Source organism: Condylura cristata, unplaced genomic scaffold (genome assembly GCF_000260355.1).
Source record: "Condylura cristata isolate star-nosed mole 26May11 unplaced genomic scaffold, ConCri1.0 scaffold00010, whole genome shotgun sequence".
Lineage (NCBI taxonomy): Eukaryota > Metazoa > Chordata > Mammalia > Eulipotyphla > Talpidae > Condylura > Condylura cristata.
Window position 1 is genome coordinate 51,405,991 of NW_004567111.1, and position 22,263 is coordinate 51,428,253.

General features: G+C 34.4%; 1 protein-coding gene across 4 annotated transcripts in view; it reads left to right on the forward strand.

Moving 5' to 3' along the window:
* Positions 1-22,263, forward strand: part of INTS6 (integrator complex subunit 6) — a 98,232-nt gene that overhangs the window by 39,418 nt on the left and 36,551 nt on the right. For all 4 annotated transcript variants that reach the window (XR_001145333.1, XR_001145334.1, XR_001145335.1 and 1 more), the window contains exons 5-7: positions 14,316-14,499; positions 17,223-17,348; positions 18,952-19,106. Coding sequence is in view for 1 of the 4 variants with exons in the window: in XM_004680237.2 (XP_004680294.1) it covers positions 14,316-14,499; positions 17,223-17,348; positions 18,952-19,106 (465 nt within the window). In the remaining 3 variants the exon portion in view is untranslated. The remainder of the gene's footprint in view (positions 1-14,315; positions 14,500-17,222; positions 17,349-18,951; positions 19,107-22,263) is intronic.

Here is a 22,263-nt window from a genome sequence, read left to right on the forward strand (position 1 = left end):
TTTATAAGTTTTGTAGTCAGTTTATCATGAATTTTTTTCTTTTTCAAAATTGTTTTGTTTACTTTAGGTACTTTGAGTTTTCTTATAAATTTAGATGAAGCATGTTAAATTTTTTTTAAAGATTTATTTATTTATGCATACAGAACTGGGGTACAGGCCAGAGGTGCAGGGGCAGTGAGAGGATTCACCAGGGACAGAGGGAGCAGAACAGGCGAACTGACGAAGTACACTGCTGAGAGGAGCAGCAGGCCAGTCAGGAGAGGTCTGCCATGCCATGTGGATCACCTCTGGGGGCAGGGATAGAACTCATGCTGAAGTGGCTTTCAGCTTCTTAGTACTGTGCTTTCCTGCTGTTCCACCAGGGAGGGCCCCTGAGCTTGTTAATTTTTATAAGAAAATCTACTGAAAATGTGGTTAGAATTACATTGAGTCCATAAGTTACTTTGGGAAAACTGATATTTTACATACACTCAGATTTTTTAAGTCGGTTTTTCCTCAGGTATGTTTATAGTTTTCATTTTAAAAGCCTTGTACATATATTTCGTTGCTATTATAAATTTGTCTTTCAGTTTCTGATTATTTGTTACTGGTACATAGAAACATAGTTGAGTTTGGTGTTTTGACATATTCTGTGATTTTCCTAAACTTGCTTATTATTTAGTAGTTTTTTTGTAGATCTCTTGAAATTTATAGTATGGAGAATTATGTTTGTGAATATAGACTGTTTTGCTTCTTTTTCAGTATGTCTGCCTTTCGTTTATTTTTCTTGCCTTCATGTACTGGTAGAAGTGGTTAGAATGGATGTCCGCATTGTCCCTGATATGGGGACATGGTAGGGAGTGAAGTCTTGTATCATGCAAATGTGATGTTGTAACTGTAGAGTTTTTTTTATATATTCTTTTTATTAGGTTGTGGAAGTTCTCCTTTGGTCCAAGGTTATTGAAGTTTTTTTTCCCCTATGAATATGTATAGAATTTTGTCAAATATTTTTATTCACATGTTAAGATATCATAATTTTCTTCTAAAATCTTGTTAATGTGGTGAATTACAGTAATTCTTAATGTTAAATTAACCATGGATGTGTACGTACACACACACACACACACACACACAATTATGTATACACACATCTGTTGGCTATATAGTTTATACATTTAAAAAAACTGAACACAAACATGGTGTTAGTAAGTGGACACAGGAACTCAGAAAGCAGCAATTTAAAATTATTTACTATAAGGTCAAGCAGAAAATTGGATTTCAGTATCGGTGACTGTATATTGCACAGTTTATGCACTAGACAGAATCCAGATATGTAACAGGGATGTAGTGAAGTAGAGAATATAGGCTGAAGTTTTGGTGTTTCCAGACCTGCAGTAAGTTGTATAAATTTATCACAGTTTTGTGGCAAGGTTTCATTATTTTCCTCCCAGCACCAAAGAATAATCTGTATTTCTTTCATTCTAAGAAATGTTATCCAGTTATTCCCTACCCTCTTAAGCATTTCTGAAATCAGGAGAATTTGTTAGGTTTCAGGTGGTAAGTATGTCTGATGGGTACATCTGGTATTGCCTGTGTCTGTATATATTTAAGCATGAGTGTGGAACACTTAACTCTCACTTGGGCTGGCATTTACTAGCTGACATTTTACTAGCACCTAGTGTTAAGTGAGATTTTAATATTCTGTTAAAAGGAGTTAAAATGTTTCAATTTAAGTAACATGAATATTTGGTTATTAATTACTTTTTATTAGGAATATTAGTAATAAAGTAAGAATTTACCTCCCATTCTTATTTCCATAGAATGCTTGCATTTTTTTTTAAAGATTTATTTATTTATTCGTACAGAACTGGGGTACAGGCCAGAGATGCGGAGGGTGAGAGGCTTCACCAGAGACAGAGTGGGGAGCAGAACAGGCAGATCCACGAAGTACAGTGCTGAGGGGAGCAGCGGGTGGGTCAGGAGAGGTCTGCCGCACCATGTGGTCACCTCAGGGCAGACAGGAATCGAACTCATGTGGAAGTGGCTTAAGTTTCTTAGTGCAGTGCTTTAACCCGCTGCGCCACTAGGGAGGGCCAAATGCTTGCATTTTTAATTGTTGTACTGGTTCCTCTTGTAAGTCTAATTTTCAAAGCTCTGTTGTGAAACTTTTAGACTTACACCAAAGCAGGGTATGATAAACAACCCATATCCAGTTTTAATAACAAGACACATTGCACTGGTGTTTCATCTGTTCTTTCCCTGCCTTCATACATACTGTTTTTTGTTTGTTTAAAGTAAATTGTAAATGTTTTATCATTTTACTTATACATCTGTCTTTTACTTATAAGGACATCTAAATATATATTTAGATCTACATCTGAAATGTAGCCTAACAAATTTAGTTTATCATTTTATTTACTTTTAAAATTTAATTGTAAATTTAAATTATAACATAATTTAATCAACCTAGATACTTTATATATAATATCTTATGGTAACATTGTAACCAAAAGCCTTATAGAAGTTTGACATCAACTTAGATCCCTAATTGTTCCTTTCAAACTTTTTTTTTTTTTAAGGATTTTATTTATTTGTGCATACAGAACTGGGGTACAGTTCTGGTACAGGCCAGAGATGTGGAGGGTGAGAGGATTCACCAGAGACAGAGCGGGGAGCAGAATAGGCAGATCGATGAAGTACACTGCTGAGGGGAGCAGCAGGCGGGCCAGGAGAGGTCTGCCACGCCATGTGGTCACCTCCGCGGCAGGCGGGAATCGAACTCATGTGGAAGTAGCTTTAGCTTCTTAGTGCTGTGCTTTAACCTGCTGCTCCACCAGAGAGGGCCCTGTTCCTTAAAACTTTTTAAAGGAAATCTTTACCTTATGTTTAATTAGCACTAAAACAAAAATACATACACATACATACAAATATCCCCAGTATAGCACAGTTACAGCCAATAAAGGCACTTTTTGAAATGCCTCATTTCTGTGGGGAGTGATAAAATTTTTGAAAGCTGTGAGATTTTTTTTTTTAAAGATTTATTTATTTATTCATACAGAACTGGGGTACAGGCCAGAGATGCGGAGGGTGAGAGGATTCACCAGTGACAGAGTGGGGAGCAGAACAGGCAGATCGACAAAGTACACTGCTGAGGGGAGCAGTGGGCGGGTCAGGAGAGGTCTGCCACACCATGTGGTCTCCTCCGGGGCAGGTGGGGATTGAACTCATGCTGAAGTGGCTTTAGCTTCTTGGTGCTGTGCTTTAACCCGCTGCGCCACCAGGGAGGGTCCAAGCTGTGAGATTTTATTATGACTTCTTTTACCAGCTATGAAGAACTGTTTCTGAGAAATCAAACATCTGACCAAACTCAACATTTTAAAAAAAAAAAAATGTCATCTAGTGATTTAAAACTGAAGTAAAGATAAAAGTATTTCATGGTTAATTAAACAGAAAATGCATTTGAAATACTAGTTAATATCTTGAAATTATACTATTCAAAGTAAAGGTACTGAAGAGGTCAAGAAGATAACATGTTATAAAATAATGACTCTGATGTTCCCTTAAACTTTTAAATGGCCAAAATGGATTTTGAAGCACCTTATACCTAGTGTAGAGAAGACTGAGAGTTTCTTTGATACTCAAAGTTTGATACTCAGATTCTTGTGAGTGTGCAGCTAATTATTGGTTGCTAATTATCAGTTATTGGGAAAATTATTGTGTGCACTTAATGTTAAATTTTATGGAAGCAAAATGTTGCTACCTGTTAGAATCTTATTATAGACATTAAATGTATTGGAGGATTGATAAGGTAATTCAAGCAGGATATCTAATTGAAATCCTATACCAGAATTTAGTGAATAATGAATGTTAACTTGCTGTGCGATTTTAGGCAATATTTGGTATGATCAAACCTTTTTTCTCCTTTGAATTATGAAGAAAAGATCATTATTGTGTTTTCATGGCTACTGTCTTTTTCCAGAAGACAAGAACTGTATAATGTGCTGTTGCTTGGTAAGGTTCTGTGCTTGAGACATTAAGTTTTCTTAGGAAATAATTATTTCTAGAAAATAATGACTCTCAAGTGATTCACTAAGTTCTTTCTATGTTTTTATTTCTTAAGCTTCTTTACCATTGTGTTTTAAATCAATCTTCTGACCTTGTACTTTATTGTTTATGCCAGTCTAAATGTTTTGTTAGATTGTGAATTGGAATAACGAGTAAAATTGCAATTATCATATATCTTACTAAAGGGAGGAATATATTCTATGAGAACTTACAGTATGGGCACATTAGCTCTAGTCAAGGAGGTCACAGAACTCTAAGATCTGAAGCTTTAAGAACTACTACTTTACGATATTATAGTAGAAAGTTGTATGAGTTGGAGCATAAAATAAGAGGGATCACTGTATAAATGGAAAATAAGGTTGGGTGTTACCACATACAGACTTTGAGGTAATGATAATGTTACTAATGCAAAAGCAATACGAAACCAAGGATTTCATTGGAGGATTGGAGGTGGAAGAGAGGAAGATAGGTGGGTGTTGGATGACCAGTTGGGCATTGCTGCATTAGTCCTGACAAAAACTTAGCCAAAGAGGTAAGTGGTGGTAGAAGAGATAGAAGGAAGCAAGAGTTTTAAGAGTGACTTAGGAGAGTCAATCAATTGAATTTGCTGACATATATTTTATGCATTTAGGGACCTAAGGGGGAAAAATTGTGTCTTACTAAACTATCAGTAGGTTGGTGAACTAACAATTTCAAGTGGAGAAAATCAAACTTAAGTTTGAGGTAGCAAACCAGTCAGGAGGCAATGTTGAGTAGACATAAGAAAATCTGTGCTCAAAATAAAGATATAAGTGGATTTATAAATTTGTTTAATATTATCTGCAATAAATACAATAGTAATAAAAGCTGAAGGTATCTGGGTTTAATGTTCAGAGTACCTTAAGCTTCAGGGTTAAGACTGAACTTTAAGGATCTCTAGCACTTAGTGGCTATTGGAGATGGAGGTTGTGGTGGTCTAAAATAAAGGAGTAGCCAGAGAAAAGGAGGAAAGCTGTAATATTTCAGTATGAAAGACAAATCAAAAAATTCTCTAGGTTTAATGACAGTATTAGTTAACTAGTTCTGTGTAGGAAGTCATGGTTTTGTTTATCTGGGTGCTAGCGCATTTAAGATGGCCATATTACTATGTCTAAGATTTTGGTTTTCACTGTTTCCAGGGGCCTGGGTTCTTGTCCCTGTGTTTTTTTATTTTTCCATGTGCTCTCTTGTCAGTCAGTAGTGTAAGTTTAAGTTTCTATAATGAAGGCTGTCTCCTAAGGGACTGGCAGTGAAGTTGAGAGGTTTAGTAAGACTTGGCCTTGGAGTACTTTCACCACACTATTGTCTATTGTAACAACAAAATAAAAGATCATTGATTACCTAACAGGATTACCTATGGATTGAAAGGCCAGGAAATAACTAGAAAATGAAGAAAAATTCCTTGTCGTTCCTCTATCTTTTCCTAACTTGATCCATTGATTTGCTGAAGTTTCCTGTTTTTTTTTTTTTTTCCTCACAAGCTCTTTTTCTCCTATACTAGATTATTATCCATTCTTGAAGAATTTTTAAGAAATCTGTCTTTCCTTCCTTATGCTTTAGCCTCCAGAAATTCTGAATTTAATTAGTTTTTAATGCTAGTATTTGTTTTTTACTATTTCCTTTTTAATTATTATTATTTTTTTAAAGTTAGGTAAAGTTGGTTTACATTATTGCATTTGTTTTAGGGACTATAGGCCCAAACATCTGAGTGTGTTTGTTCACAGCATATCCACTATCAACGTGTCACTAATGTTCTACCATGCTACATTGGGCTCCCTCCCTTCATTGTCACCCTGCCACCCTCCCCTCTGGTTACCTCAGTTTTACAATCAGTTGTCAAAGATTAGGTATTGCTTTGATTTTGTATGACCCTTTGTTTTGTTTATATTCCACATGTAAATGAATCGTCTTTCTCCTTCTGGCTAATTTCACTTAGCATTTACCCACTCTAGTTTCAACCATGTTGTTTCAAATTACCTTTTTTTTTTTTTTATAACTGAGTAATATTCTCTGTGTAAATATATTCCACATCTCCTAATCCATTGCTCTGTTGATGGGCATTTAAATTATCTCCATACCTTGGTTATTATAAGTACCGCTGCAGTGAACATAGGTGTGCATATGTCCCTTCAATGTTTTTACACTGCTATTGAAGTAGATACTCATTCGAATGGAATTACAAAATTTCCTTTTTTTCCTCCTCCTCACTAAAGCTTATCCTTTTGATATGGGCCATTCTTACAGGTGTGAAATGTTATCTCCTTGTGGTTTTGGTATACATTTCCTAATGATTAGTGATGATGAACATTTCTTCATTGGCCATATTGGTATCTTCTTTGGAGATGTACCTATTTAGCTCTTCTGCCCATTTTTTGATTGGGTTAATTTTTTTCTCTTTATAGAGTTGCATAAGTTCTTTATGTATGTGGACATTGGCCTTTTGTCAGTAGTATGATGTACAACTGTTTTCTCCTATTCAGCAAGATGTCTTTTGTTTTACTGATAGCTTTTTTGCTGTGCATAAACTTTTTAGTTTGATCTAATCCCATTTGTTTATTTTTGCTTTTCCTTCTCTTGCCATTGGAGATAACATCCCTGGAGACATCTCTGAAGCCAGTGTTGTTTGAGTATTTCTCTACATTGTATTTATAGTTTCAAGCCTTGTGTCTTATGTTTCACTCTCATGCCTTACATTCTGCAAAATGGAATAAGACTTTCATTATTCAGATTTACTCAGATGCTACTTTCTCTATGCCCTTTCCCTGATTTATCCCTCAGTAACTTATCCCTTTGTACCTCATGTATACTCATATATACTTTTACTGTTGTACATATCACAACATATTACAATATACTTATTTAAAAGTTCTTGAAGGTAGATAATTATGGCTAACATGCTGCCTCCCAATAACACCTGAGTCATAGCTTGATTTGTGAACCCCATTCTTATTTTTTTTAAAGACTTCACATGATAACAATTTTAAAATTATATATTAGTAATGACACAATTATGTCTTTGATACTATCGTAAGCTCTTTGGTACCAGACTTTTGTATATTAATCTATTGAAAGGTGATGGTTTGCTCTCAGATTTTTACAAGAAATAATAATGTGGTCACATTCTTATATCTGGATAAGGTAAGAATTTATGTGGTTAATTTTCTGGGTCCCCCAATGGAAGTATATACGTATATAAATTCTTACTTATAAGTATTGTACACTGAGCTAGCTGGGCCATTTGTTATGGCTTCAACATATAAAATGGTTGTTTCTCCATTCCCTGCTCCAGGTTTTAGGTTTACTTTGCAGTTCATGTCTGCAAAGAGCTATGGGATTAGGTAGTTAGTTATACATGTAGCCAGATGGTGGAGGTAACTGTAGTTGGTTTTGTGACCCACTGCAAACATTATTGAAATTGGTGTGTGTGTACCCATGTATGTATATATATTGGGATTGAGGAAACATAATTCTTGCTTGCAGAACAAAGAGAGGTATTTCTGCTCCTAAAACAATCCTTATTCTATCACCTGTATTCCAATATTTTCTGTAGATTGTGGACTTCATTTATTCTTTCATTTCACAGATACAGTAATGACTCCAGTCCTTTTCTCCTCTCTCAAACTGGTAGAATAGGCAGCTAGGTAAATGGATCATTAAAACTTAACATGGTAAATACATTTTTTAAAGGGCATATAACCTATTTGAATTACTTCAAATAAAATCAGTTGATATAACTTCCATGTACAAAAGAAACCTCATTAAGCATTGATAGAGAACAACTCTGACTTTCATGGTGAACTCTGGTATGATCATCATAGAGGAGTCAGTTAGATTATGTATATTAACAGACAATCATTTAGTTCCTGAATAAACGACGTTTTCATTTTTTTAAATCTTCTTTCACTATTTACTGCCTTGTTGGTTTTGTTTCATGATTTACCAGCTTAAAAAGTAAGTAATGATGTATGACAATCTTGGTTATGTGAGGTTTTATAATAGTTTCTATTAAAGGGAGCTTTAAATATCTTAAATATTGTTTATTGGTCTTGTTATAAGCTGTGATATGCCATGCTTATGATGCACTGTCAATGTGTAACTAAATATTAAAATTTAGTTGAGCCTTAGTCTACTACTTAGCAAAATCATAGAGTATGAAGCATAATCAAATATAAGACGGTCAAATTATGGGAACTTATAAAACACTTTTTATACTTTTCTAAGTATATAAATTTTGAACATGTCTAATGACACACTGTTAGCTATCTATTAATCTGCCCTTTGGTTTTTAGACCTAAAGAGAAATTATTTTTTTTCTAAAAGAAATTCAGGAAAAACTAAAAGGTAAAAGTGGCAATAAACTAACTCTCCTAAGGCAGGATGGAAAATTAGGAATCTTCCTAATTTAAATAGGAATTAACATTTCCTTTTCTGTCAAATATCAAGATGAATGACATACAAAAGGTAGATAATTATGGCTAACATGCTGCTTCCCAATAACACCTGAGTCATAGCTTGATTTGTGAACCCCATTCTTAATCTATAATGTAGAATGATTATAATAAAGTTAATATTTAAAAATAATAATAGAAAATCTTTGTTGTATTGAGTAAAAACAAAACATTATTAATATAAACAGTAATTTCTTTACTTGTTAGTGTAGTGAACTGAAGTTTTGTCAAATGTAATTTTATAAAGACCATGATTTCGTGGTTGTGGGAAAAATATTGCATAATTGAATTACACTTAATTTATCTAATTCTTAAATTTTACAGTACTCCTAGATTCTCTAAACTTGATTACATAGCATAGGTTCTTGAAATATGCCTCCTGACAGGAAGTCTGACTTTTTCTAAAATGGGAATAATAATAGTACCTGCCTCATTGACTTGTTACAACCATTATTCGAAAAGCTTATAGAAAATGGTCTTTGGCACATAGTCCTCAAAATATGCTATAATTGTTTTGTTTTTGCTTTTATTACACATGTACTTGAGAATTGGAAGAGAACAGCAAGAGGGAGAAGAGTGTATTGCTTCTTCTTTCCATTGAATAAAAGAGTTAATTAGGGGGAAAGCATAAGTAGGGCTTTGTAAAAATCTGAAATTATTTATAAGATATATTAATTAGTACCTTAAAATCACCAAATTGATTCAGGAATGGATGATTAAAAATTTTTTAAAGAAAGTACCTTTTTATAATGACTTTTTCATTTTCTAGAACTAGTTTCTTTTTTATATTGCTATTTCACTTAATTTTGTACAGATTTTGGTTTCAGTTAATATGAAGCAGTAAATTATGGTGTACAGAATGAGGGACTAGACTATATAGGTTTAAATTCGGTCTTCTTTCCTGTGTTCTTTTCCAGCAAGCTAGTAAAAAGGTCTCTGTGCCTCAAGTATTATTATTTGTAAATGGGAGTTATAGTCATTCCTTTCTCACTTGTGTATTTTGTAGGTTAAACAAATATACATAAAGGTTATCAAACAGTATTTGCTATATTACAATGTAATTGTTAATGATCTTATTTTGCAACATCAGTTTATACATTTAAATGAGTATTCTTATACTATAGTTTTCTGCAATTAAATATCAGAAAAGAACTTCAGTAAAACAATTTTCAAGTGTTTAGAAATAAAAAAGTACTAATAAGTAGCTTGATAGTCAGTATTATGACTTTCTCCTTTTTGCCTATTTGTCCTTAAACACATACTTTAAATAGATGAGTGATGAGCCCTTTCCTCAGAACTCCTCAAATATGAGACCATATTTTATTATGCATCTTTAAATTTTTTTATTATGCTACATAAAAAAATGAGTAAATGCAGGCATGATTTTCAGGACATATCCTTTTCTCTTGTGTGTAGATTTTAGTAGTTAATCACGTAGAACTCTGTTAGAGTCCTTATAAATGTGAGTTGAGGTTAGAATATTATATATAATATACCCTTTTTTGAAGCATGTATGAACATTTTGTGCCTTTGGCTTGCTATAAAATAATGCCACTGTTATAAATGAGGTGTATAGATAACTTCTTGAATAATTATACTGGGTCTTTCTTCATATTAATATAATCTAGTATTCTCAGTAAGAATAGTGATATGATAATTTCTGTCATTTGCCTAATTTTGTTTTTATTGTGGATTTTATTTATTCACTTTTAAAATTTATGTATTTATGCGTACAGAACTGGGGTATAAGCCAGAGGTATGGCCTGAGGTGAGAGGATTCACCAGAGACAGAGTGGGGAGCAGAACAGGCAGATATACTTAGATTATAGTACCTTTCTGTTGAGGGGAGCACTGGGTGGGTCAGGAAAGGTCTACCATGCCATATGGGTCACATTCCTGGCTGGGGATCGAACTCCTGCTGCAAAAACTGCTGTAGCTTTATAATGCTATTCTTTAACTCATTGTGCCACCAGGGAGGGCCCTTTATTTGTGGATTTTTCAAAAATGAGTAAAGGAATAGAATACTGTAGTTAGTTAAGGTGGATGTAGTTTCCTTTGTTCCCTACTGAGAATTACTTCTCTCCCCTCCCTCTTCCCTACCCCCAAAACAGTAGCTACCATGGGTTTGATTTGTAGCCTTCCAGTCATATTTTCTTTCTTTTATTACTGGTTACGTTATGCATATGTAAAAGCACATTAATTAACTGTTTTAGCAGTGCCTATAGGTGACATTCTGTTCATGTCATTTTGCTACCTTTTATTTTATATATATAATACTCTTTTCAATCCTGAAATAGACTCATACTGTACAGTCAACCAATATAAGAAAAAGATAATATTCCAGAGCAGCATTTCCAGAGAAAAGATGGTATTTTCAACAAATGGTGCTGGGTCAGTTGGATATCATTTTGAGAGAAAATATACCTTTACGTCAACCTCATATCATATAACAAGTTCAGTTCCAAGTATATTTCAGGTCTAAATGTGGTAAAATAAAGCTTAAAGGAAAACCTTTTCTTGGTCTTTGAGGACACAAGGAGTATAAACCATGAAAGGAAAACATGTCAAGATGAATCTTATTTATCAAAAGATACCACTGAAAATAAAACCAGTATTGAAGTAGGAGAAGATATTTGTAATAATTATATTCCCAAAAGGAGTCATTTAGGAGTTTATGAATAGTCTGAAATTTTTGAAAGACAGGTAACTTAATTTTTTAGAATGTAGGAACTCTCCAAAAGAGCATAACAAAAAGGTCAAGAAATATATAAAAAGGTGATCAACTCCCTTACCATCAGTGAAATTAGAACTACCCCATGCACATATGTGTGCGCGCACACACACACACACACACACACACACACACACTAGAATGACTAGAAAGACAGTCAATATTGAGGGTAACGGAGTTATGGTATAACTGTTATTCTTTTTTTTTTTTAAGATTTATTTATTTGTGCATACAGAACTGGGGTACAGGTGAGAGATTCAGGGGCGGTGAGAGGCTTCACCAGAGACAGAGCGGGGAGCAGAACAGGCAGGTCAACGAAGTACACTGTTGAGGGGAGGGGAGCAGCGGGCTGGTCAGGAGAGGTCTGCAGTGCCGTGTGGTCACCTGCAAAGCAGGCGGAAATCGAACTCATGCCGAAGTGGCTTTTTAGCTTCTTAGTGCTGTGCTTTAACCCGCTGTGCCACCAGGGAGGGCCACAACTGTTATTCTTATATACACTATTGGTTGGAGTATAAGACTAGTCTAACCACTTAGGAAAACTGGCTATGTCTGATATAAGTAAATATATTAATACTTTGTGAGTATGCTCTTCTGTTGTAGGTATATACCCAGAAAAAATGCATACATAGTATAATTTCACTTGTGCCACTTAGAGTATTTCCAAACTAGAAAATACCCAAATACATGCTATCATCAACAACAAAAATGAATAAACAATTACATATTTGTGCAAATGCAAAAAAAATCACTATGTAGCAATGAAAATCAGTAATTCATACTTAATGCAACCCATTACATATTGAATGAAAAACCTGTCAGAGACCATACTTGAGTTTATTATTATAAAGTTCAAAATCAGGCAAAACTTATCAATTGGAGGAGTTATAAATTAGCAAGATTCTGTTTCTTCATATAAGTGATAGCCATACAAGGATATTCAACTTATGGAAAATTCATCAAGCTTGTGTGCTTCATCAATTCATGTGTGCTTGCATGAATGATCTCATGTTATATTCTCAAAAAATTCTTGAGATCTGTTCTTGTTAGATTTGAAAGATCTAGGTTATTTGTTTCAACTTTGGTTTTAGAACTCAGATCTTTCTTTATTGATTCATTATTGTTGTATACAGATTGTTTTCAAATGTCTTCTGTTTTTACTAATACTTAAGATGTAGTGTTCTTTTACATGACTTCCGGTGAAAATACATGTGCATTTCTTCAGATGTGTAACTAAAGGTAACATTGCAGTTGCTTATCTTTGACTGGTACTATACAGGAGTATTGAAGAGTTCCCATTACTGTATATACTTGTCATCAATTGGTGTTGTCAAGCTAAAATTTTGCCAGTATGGTGGAGGATAAAATGGTATTTCAGTTGAGTTTCTTTATGTATGGGTCCGACTTCCAGATCATAAAGATTTCCTCTCGCTCCCCCCCCTCCCCATATTTTCAATTTTGAGAATTATCAACTCATATTTATTGTACATTTTTCTAATTTGTACATTTTTCTTGATTATATGCAGTTGGTCTTGATTTTCAATGTCAGTGTATTCAGAAAGATTTCTTTTAGTGATTTGAAGACATGATTGTTTTGGAAGAGAGATGACAGTTTAGCTTAGCTTCACTTAGAAACTCTTTAGAAAGTATTTTTTAAAATGGTTTGATGTAAGTTAGTGAAAAAACTTGTTATAAATCATGTAGAATAATTTCAGTGGCTAATTTATCAAGTTCAGAAATCTTGAGATTAAAAATAGAAAAGTAATACAGTTGTTTCGCTTGTGATAAAATTAGCATACACTGTTATTCTCAATAAATTGGAAAATGACTATTATAAAGCCCTAGGTTTTAAAGAAATAATTATACATAGCTAATATGTGTATATCCAGTGTTTATATAGATAAGAAGTCCCTGAGTATGTTGGCCCTGGGATGTGTTTTATTTTTACAAGTTTTATGCAATAAGAGTTTTTGTTTTGCTAAAGCAAAATTATCACACTTAAAATGTCAATAAATCCTGTAACATTTCAGATTTTCCTGCTTGTCTCAAAAATATTTACTTTTGATTGTTTTGTCTCTTTTTCTATGACAATTTCAGCAAACTTCCCCACTCTTTACTCTTATTTTTCATGCCACTGATTTATTGGAAAAGTCATTTGACCTATAGCTTATCCCACATTCTGGATTTGACTGTTTGTTCCCTTGTGGTGGTGTTAAAAGCTTGATCTTCAATCCCCAGTAATTCCTGTAAACTAAAGAAGACTTGATTAGATTCAGTTTCAGCCTTTACCTTTTATTTCCATGTTATGAAATTCCTGTTGCATCTCCTCATGAGATACATATTGTCAAGTTTTCCCAATCAGTGAAATGTTTCAAGAGATTGATCCGTGGGTTCTGTTGGTACCCTATTAGTTATTCTGTTTGCATAGAGGTCCAGTTAGGGTCACTTCAAAACGTAGCTTTTGATTTAGCAGGTCTAGTGGAAGTAGGGAGATACATTATTATTAAAAAGACATGCAAACATTCCCAACTCACTACATTTACTCAAATGCATTAAGAATCATTAACCTTTATTACTTTAATATGCAAATAAGAATGATAAAATTTAGCTTTGAGAGTGTATGTTTTATGTAAAATAAAGCAAATTTAATATTTTTATGAGCTGTGGAGATGTTCGAGGCCGCTGTGATGTATAACAAGAAAAATTCACTCAGACACAGGCAGCCAAATCACTTTTTTTTCTGAGACCCCTTTTTTAAAAAAAAAAATCAGGATAGGAGTTATAAGATATTTACTATAGGGTTATTTTAATGATTAAATGAAATGGTTTGGAACCAGTGGTTGAATCAAAATCTGAAAAAATTACAGTAACAGACTTTTTTTTCAATTGATACTTTCACAGTAAAATTTAAGAAAGTAACTAACAATATTTCACTTGGGATTTTAGCTATATCTGTATATCCATATAGACTTTTGCTCTTGGGCTTATTTCCTTGAATTTAATATTTAATTTATGTAGCCTTTTGGAATAAAATAGTATGTGGAAATCTTACTTTTTTTTCCCCCTCCTACTTTCAGCTCCATTTACCTCTTAATTCTCCTTTGCCTGGAAGTGAATTGACCAAGGAACCTTTTCGTTGGGATCAGAGACTCTTTGCATTAGTGTTGCGGTTGCCTGGCACCATGTCAGTAGAATCAGAACAGTTGACAGGTGTACCTTTAGATGACTCTGCAATCACACCAATGTGTGAAGTGACAGGCGGTAAGTAGTAGTTTTGCTGGCATTTATTTCAATGACTGAAAGCAGCATTTATCTGTATAAAATGTATATTTCAAAAACTCCATTTTTATTTTTAATAAATGTTAAGCATAATAGTTCTAAAACAACATTGATTAAGGTCAATGATTTGAATAGGATGTGAATACTCTTGGATTTGATAATGAATGGTATTTTTATATTCACATAGACAATAATTTATTTGAGGCTGTTAATCTTATTTTCTTACCAGTTATTTATTTTCTGTGAAATATGTTTCTGTGGGAGGATACACATTTGTATTGAGGAAATTTGGTTTTCAGCATTCAACTGTTAAAATCTTGTTTTTTGTTTTAACTTTAGGGTTTTTATGTAACAGATTGAAGAAGCGTTCTGAGGCTGTAATTGAAACATTCATATATTGGAAATTCTTTATTTAGTTTCAATTTAGAAATATCCTTTTGTTTCTTCTTGGTTTTATTAAAGCCATTACTATTACTGCTAGTAATAAATTGCTGCTATGAGACAGTTTTTTACTTCACTACTTCAGATTTACTATATTTTGTTTGATTTGTGTTTGTATCTACACAATCATAAGGAAACCAGCTTCTTAACTTTGAGTTTAAATATCTCAAAATATAATTAATGATCCTAGAAACTTTGTTTCAATACAAAGTATTATACATTCTAAGGGGTATGTTTTTACATAGACTAAAAGAAATAGAGGTTATATACTTAATTTTGTAAAGATAACAGATAATTTGCCATTTCTCTTTAACTTTCAGAAAAGATTAATGGATTTTTACTGTATGCTGAGTAACTCAGGTTCATTCACTTTTTTCTAAATTTTCATGAAACATTTTTTGTTAGTAATTTTATTTCATACAAAGATTATAAATCATTTACTTAGACTTTTCTAATCAAGTCATTGATGACACAAATAAGTGAAAAAATTGACACCATTACACATTTAGATACCTTTGTTTTTTTAATGACATCTTGGGAATATGCTTAAATTTTGTGAAATACAGTAGCTATCTATAGTTTCCTAAATAATGTTGATCAACATTTTTATGTGTTAGTTTTATGTTTAAATACATAAAATAGAGTATGTCCAAACTAAAGATTCTTAATACCCCATGAGAATTGGAATCGTAGCCTCTTTGTACTTTTCTCATTTGTAAAATGGAGAAAGTAATGCCCAAGATTGCTTCTGTGACAAAATAAAATAGCAGGCAAGTAGAATAGTGCTGGGCTCATAGATACTCAAAAATTGGTAGGTGTTTTTATGATTATAGCCATCATTATCGTGTATAGGTAAGATGTGTGTTACATGATACTTGTTGTTCTTAGGATAGCTGACTCTGAGGACTAAAAATACTAAAACCTTATGTTCACTATTCTGAGTAGCCTTTAACAAATTACATGTTAAGTATAAATTAGTTAGCTTGTGAATACAGTGATGTAGTTGTGAATAACTGGTTGAATTTGTAAAATGGGGCTATTCGATGCAGAGTTTCTTGCAAATTGCACTGTAAGATAATTAAAACTGACTTAGTTTTCAAGTCTTTCAGCATTGGTCTGGATTAGCACATATATAATAGCATTTTATATCAGAGGTTACATATGTAATTACAAGTTTTATAGCAGGCACATTAAAAAAAGGGTAAAATTTATTTTAGTTATCTTTTCCTTTAAATCAATATGTAATATTTCAACCTGAAACTGATATTGAAAATTGAGACATTTCACTTTTTCATAAAATCTGTAAAATCTGTTGTATATTTTATATATACTGTGCATTTCATTTGGGAGTATGCCTTGTCAGTAGCCTATGTCATCAGTGACAACAATATGGGACAGCACAGGCTGATGTATACTATTGATAATTCCTGTTTAAGAGATTTTTTCCTACTGTTTTTTTCTTAGTCACTAGCATTTTTTTTTTTTTAAGATTTGTTTAATTTATGCTTACAGAACTGGGGTACAGGCCAGAGAGGTGGTGGGTGAGAGGATTCAGCAGAGACACAGAGGGAGCATAACAGGCAGATCTACTAAAAATACACTGCTGAGGGGAGTGGCAGGCAGGTCAGGAAAGGTCTGCCACGCCATGTGGGTCAGCTCCCTGGTGGGGGATTGAACTTGTGCTGCAGTGGCTTCCAAGAGTTTCATAATGCTATACTTTAACCAATTGTACCACCAGGGAGAGCCCAGTCACTAGCATTTTTAATGTTTTTCTTTTTAACTAAAAATACTATGTTTTAAGAAGTAAAAAGGGAAAATTTATCTAAATTGATAACTCCCAAATATGTAAGGCAAATAAAATTCAGAAAAACACATGCTGCCATAGTGACGTACAAATATTTAACAATACAATAGCTTCCGGCATGCTACTTAAATAATTTGGGGTTATCTGCTGTGGGCAGTTAGTAACTACAGGTGTTATGTATGTTTATAATATTGGTTTATGTAATATGATTTTTTTAAATAGTGGTTTCTGTAGTCTAAGATTTCTATTTTTCATATACCTAGAATTGGAAGGAAAAGTTTACATACAGAATAGAATTTTTCATTGATTGGAAATGAGTTTCTATTTATTCTCACATAAGATAATAAAATGTCAAATTTTGCTATTAAACATATTAATAAATACTCAAAAGTTTCATTATGGTTCTTTCTTGATAGAGGTAAAAATTTCTACAACTAACTATTTTTTCTTTTTATCTTAGGCCGCTCTTACTCTGTATGTTCTCCAAGAATGCTTAATCAGTGTCTGGAGTCATTGGTGCAGAAAGTGCAAAGTGGGGTGGTAATAAACTTTGAAAAAGCAGGACCAGATCCTTCCCCTGTAGAAGGTATTATTACATTATTCTTACAGACATTCTAAAGTTGCTCTTTTAGTTATTTGATTGAAACATAAAAATTATTATGACCTAACTTTAACAGTGCCAAATTACTAAGATGATGAAGTTAGGGAAAGTTAAATAGGAAAGTCAAGGTAAACTGAGAGTGGTTCTGGGCATCATTTCTTTATTTCAATGATTGTTCATAACCTAAAATTTTATAAGAGCCAAAACCCATGTTAAGCATTTATGGACTAACAACCTCATATTTCCTCTCTCAAGTTATATCTTTTTCTCCCATGTCCCTTATTTCACTTGAGTTTTCAATCAATGTTTTTATGTAATTTCTTGGCTACATTTTTTTTTTAAAGATTTATTTATGATTACAGAATGGGTACAGGCCATAGTTGTGGTGGGTGAGAGAATTCACAAGAGACAGAGTGGGGAGCAGAACAGGCAGATTTACTGACGTATACTGCTGAGGGGAGCAGTGGGTGGGTCAGAAGTCTGCCACGCCATTTGGGTCAGCTCCCTGGCTGGAGATTGAACTCGTGCTGCAGTGGCTTCGGAGAGCTTCATAATGTGGTGCTTTAACCTGTTGTACCACCAGGGAGAGCCACTTTGCTACATTTTTTTTCTCAGCATTGGACTGGTTGCAAAAGTAGAAACCAGCCTTTGTCATTGGAGAATAATTCTTTTCATTCCAGCCAAACCTCATCTGGCTCTATTCTCATATTCTGTGATCATATACTAGCCACAGGGTAAAAGGTGTCATATTAGAACCAGTAGACATTTGGGTTCCTTTGCATTGTATGATGTAGCTTGTATCAAGAGTTGAAAGCTATTAATGATACTTGGCAACAGTAATCCACTGAAGTGGGTAATTGGGAGAAGAAAAAGGGCATTATAGATGTGAAAGAACAAAGTCAGGTGTCCTCAGGGAATTACAGGAAAAGAGCAGAGGGTGGTGAGAGTATATAAACTGTTTCAGGATGTGTGGATTAAAAAAAAAAACAAACAAACATTTAATTCAGTTGTTACAGAGGAAATATAGTTGAAATTGTCTTATTGTTTGACGCAGATTTAGAGATGAAGTAGATGTTTAGCGATTTGAATTGTTATTTTGCTAGAATTATTTTAGATTAAAGTACATTTAATGTTGGTTTATATATTAATTTCTTTTGGCTTTATATTCTAGTTAAAATTTTTAATACTCACTTAGCAATATTAGCAATATTTACTAAGCCAACCACAGTGATGAAGAAGGCAAATGGGTATTTGCCCTTATCATCTTTTGGGGAAAAGATATTATTCATTAAACAAGTGTTTACCATAAAGTATGGTTTACATGCTCTGACTGGACAAACAAAGGATACTGTGGGACGTCCTTTCAAACTATTGAACTCTTAGATGGAATTTGCAGGCTTTATTCTCTTGTGAATTTTAATCTAGTCAAAATGTTAAGCAAGCATGATAGTATTCTTCCTTTTAAGAATATCTGGAATTGAACAAGTGCTAGGTTAATTTTGTTAAATAATAAGATATAATTTTAACTTTTATATATTTTATCCCATTTATGACATATGCTTTCTTTGTCATAATTTCTTTATTATAGATGGGCAGCCAGATATATCAAGGCCTTTTGGATCTCAACCTTGGCATAGCTGTCATAAACTCATATATGTCAGACCAAATCCTAAAACTGGGGTTCCTATAGGTCATTGGCCTGTTCCAGAATCTTTTTGGCCAGATCAGAATTCTCCAACACTAGTAAGTACCACAGGTATTGTGACTTTGTAACACTAACCTTTTAGCTTCTTTTCAGATTAATTTTAAGTACTGCATCAGTTAAAGATGTGGATTAGGTGTTTAAGGTACTGTATCAAATTATTTGCTTTAGTGTACTGTATCATTAATTACGAAATAATAGGGAAAGAGGCATCTGTTTCCTTTAAAATCTAATACTAAGCTTATGCTTATTATTGCCATCTGGGTACAGGATCATAGATACATTAGGATTTGTCGCTGGCATACAATTAAAATTTTCACTGAAAACTCAGAAGATCTGTTAGTTTTCCTGTAATCTTTTAGGATGTAGTCATAGTAATTTATGTACTTTACATGGTTTTAGTTCTGTTCAGTGTTTTCAATATAAAGGTTTAAGGTAGAAATTATTTTCTGGTCTTGTTTACATACATTATTTTTAGAAACAGACTTACTGAATAGTCATCATGAATTACCAGTGTTAACCATGATTCTTAGTAATAGGGTAAATTTAGACAAGCTCATGCTGATTCAGTTTTATTAATACCGTTTTTTGCTTGTTTGGTCATTTTTCTGATTTGAAGCCTCTTGGATATAAGTGTGGCTCCCCCTGCCTTCTTTTGGGGTCCATTTACTTGTAGAATTGTTTGTCAACCCTAAATTTTCAGTTTATGTTTATCTTTAGTAGTTAGTTGTATTTCTTAGAGACTACAGAAGGTTTGATTTTGTTGGATCCAGCCGGCTATTCTGTCTCTTTTTGTTGATGAGGTTAGTGGATTTAGTTTAGGTTGATTATTGATACATGGAAGTCTGTAATTGTCATTTTGTTCATTGTTTTTGTGGTTCTGTTTATTACTTTGTTCTGTTCTTCCTGTTCATTGCTCTGTTTTAGATTATAAGGCTTCTTATGAAGCCTTATTTCTGGAGTGGAAGTTTAGCACTAGTGAATTTCTGAAGATTTTGTTTGTCTTGATAAGGCCCTTATTTTTCCCTCATAAAGGAAGGAGAGCTTTGCAGGGCAAAGTATTCTTGGCTGATGTTTTTGTCTTGGAGTTTATTGAATATGTCATTCCATTCTCTTCTTGCCCAGAGTGTTTCTTCTGAGAAATCTGATGTCACTGTAATCAGTTTTCCTTTGTAAGGTATCTGTTTCCCCTTGTCAACTTCCATTATTTTTTCTTTGTCTTGGACTCTTGGAGCTTTACTATTATGTGTCTTGCTATAGTTTTCTTTCACTATATTAATTCGGTATTATTCTAGTTCCTGTAAGTCTATTTTAATTCACTTCTTGATGTTTGGGACTTTCTCTTTGATTATTTCCTTGAATAGTCACTTACTTCCTTTGTCTCTATTCTCACCTTTGGGACTCCTGTATTTCTTTTCCTCATGGTGTTAGATCTTGGCAGGATTTCTTCATTCTTTTCCCTTTCTGCTTTTCCCTTAAATCTTCAACTGTTTTCATCATGGTGATTCTGAATTTTTTATCTGTCAGAAAGCGGTATTCTTTTGTGTCAGTGTTACTAGGTTCTGGAAGCTGATTTTCTTTCTGTGGTGTATTGTTCCCATGAGAATTTGCTTAACTGTTTGTATTTTTTTCTCTCTTTGCCTTGTTTGCTTTTGGCTTTGTAGTATATATCGTGTCCCCTTGCTTATGCTGGTGGTCATGGCTACTTCTGTGCTACTGCTGGGGCATGGCTGTATCTGCTGAGTGCTTGTGCCTAGGCTGCTGTAGCTGGTGGTCAGAGGTAGGGTTGGGGACTTCTGTAGCTTCCTCCTCAGTTCTCTTCAACTGGACTACTGCTGGTGGGTGTTTCTTCTGAGAGAGAACCACTCGCTCAGAGTATGAGAGGCATGGCTGCCAGTTGCTCCTCCCATGACATTGGAGGCCACTGGAATTGGAGGATTCCACCCAGGCATCAGTCTGCCAGATGGCTTATGTCAGTGGGCAGCACTTTCATGTATTCCTGCAGGATGTCAAGGAATGCTAGGTTGGGTGGGGGTTTCCCACCTGGGCATGCTTCTATTGTGCAGATGCTGGTGTGAGCTATAATGTTCCCTATGAGCCCCTGCCTTCCCAACTTCTATTACTTAAAAAGTGGAATCCAGAGCCTCAGCATGGGGTAGCCTAAAGTCCTATGCAGAGTGCTGTACTGCCAGGCACAGCCTGGGGCCCAATCCATTGGAAAGTAGCTGCAGGTTGAATGGGATGTACTTCTGTGTTGAACTGTTAGGTCTCTCTAGGTCATAACTAGGGAAATCAGAAAGAAAATACAGAAGAAATTAAAGAAAAGAAAGGAAAATAATTTTTTAAAGTGGAAAAAAGAAAGAAAAAGGGAAGAAGAGGGGGGGAAAGGAAGGAAAAAGGAGGAAAGGAAAAGGGAAAAAAGAAAAATAATAATAAAAGAAAGGGGGGGAAATTTCAGCTCAGGAATCTTGGCTCCCAAGGAACATAATGGCTGCTGTTTTTGCTTGCCTACCAGTGGAGGGTGCAGTAAGACAGAGTGGGATGTTCCCAGGGTCTGCTTTCTCCTTTGAAGTTGTGACTCAGTAAAAAGAAAAAAAGTGGGGGCGGGGGGAGGAAAAGTGAGAGAAGGTAAAGGGAGTGAGGGGAGATAAAATTTGCAAGTAGGTCGCTGTGCCTTCAAAGGAGCTGCGATTAATGTTGTCCCATTGTGGGGGGCCAGGGACTGAGTGGTATGCACTTCTCAGTTAACTGTTTTAAGCCCCTCCCATATGTGACTCATGTGAGAAAGAAAACAGAAAGCTAAAATTTGCAGTTCAGGCTCTCTTCTCTCCCAGGATGCCATCTGCAGGTGTTGGGGTCATGAATACTCACCAGAGGTATCCAAGAGTCTCTTAAAGTCTCAGTGTAGGTGAGAGTGTTGAGAGCCCGGGGATGGAGATTGGCTAGAGTTAAGGTGGTGGAGTCATGATGGCAGCTGTGGCTAGCTGGGGAACCCACCTCATTGCTTCCAGGTACCTACTGGGAGTGTTATCTTTCTCTGGCTTTGGATCTCCCTGGAGATGGCCTGATGTCCAGTCAGAAGAGTCTTGGGTTTTCCAAGAGCTTGTAATAGTCCTTTATTTTTGTATGATTGTTTTTAGGCTATTGATGATTTTGGTTTATATTTCACCATATTGTGGGCAAAGGCAGTCATCAGTT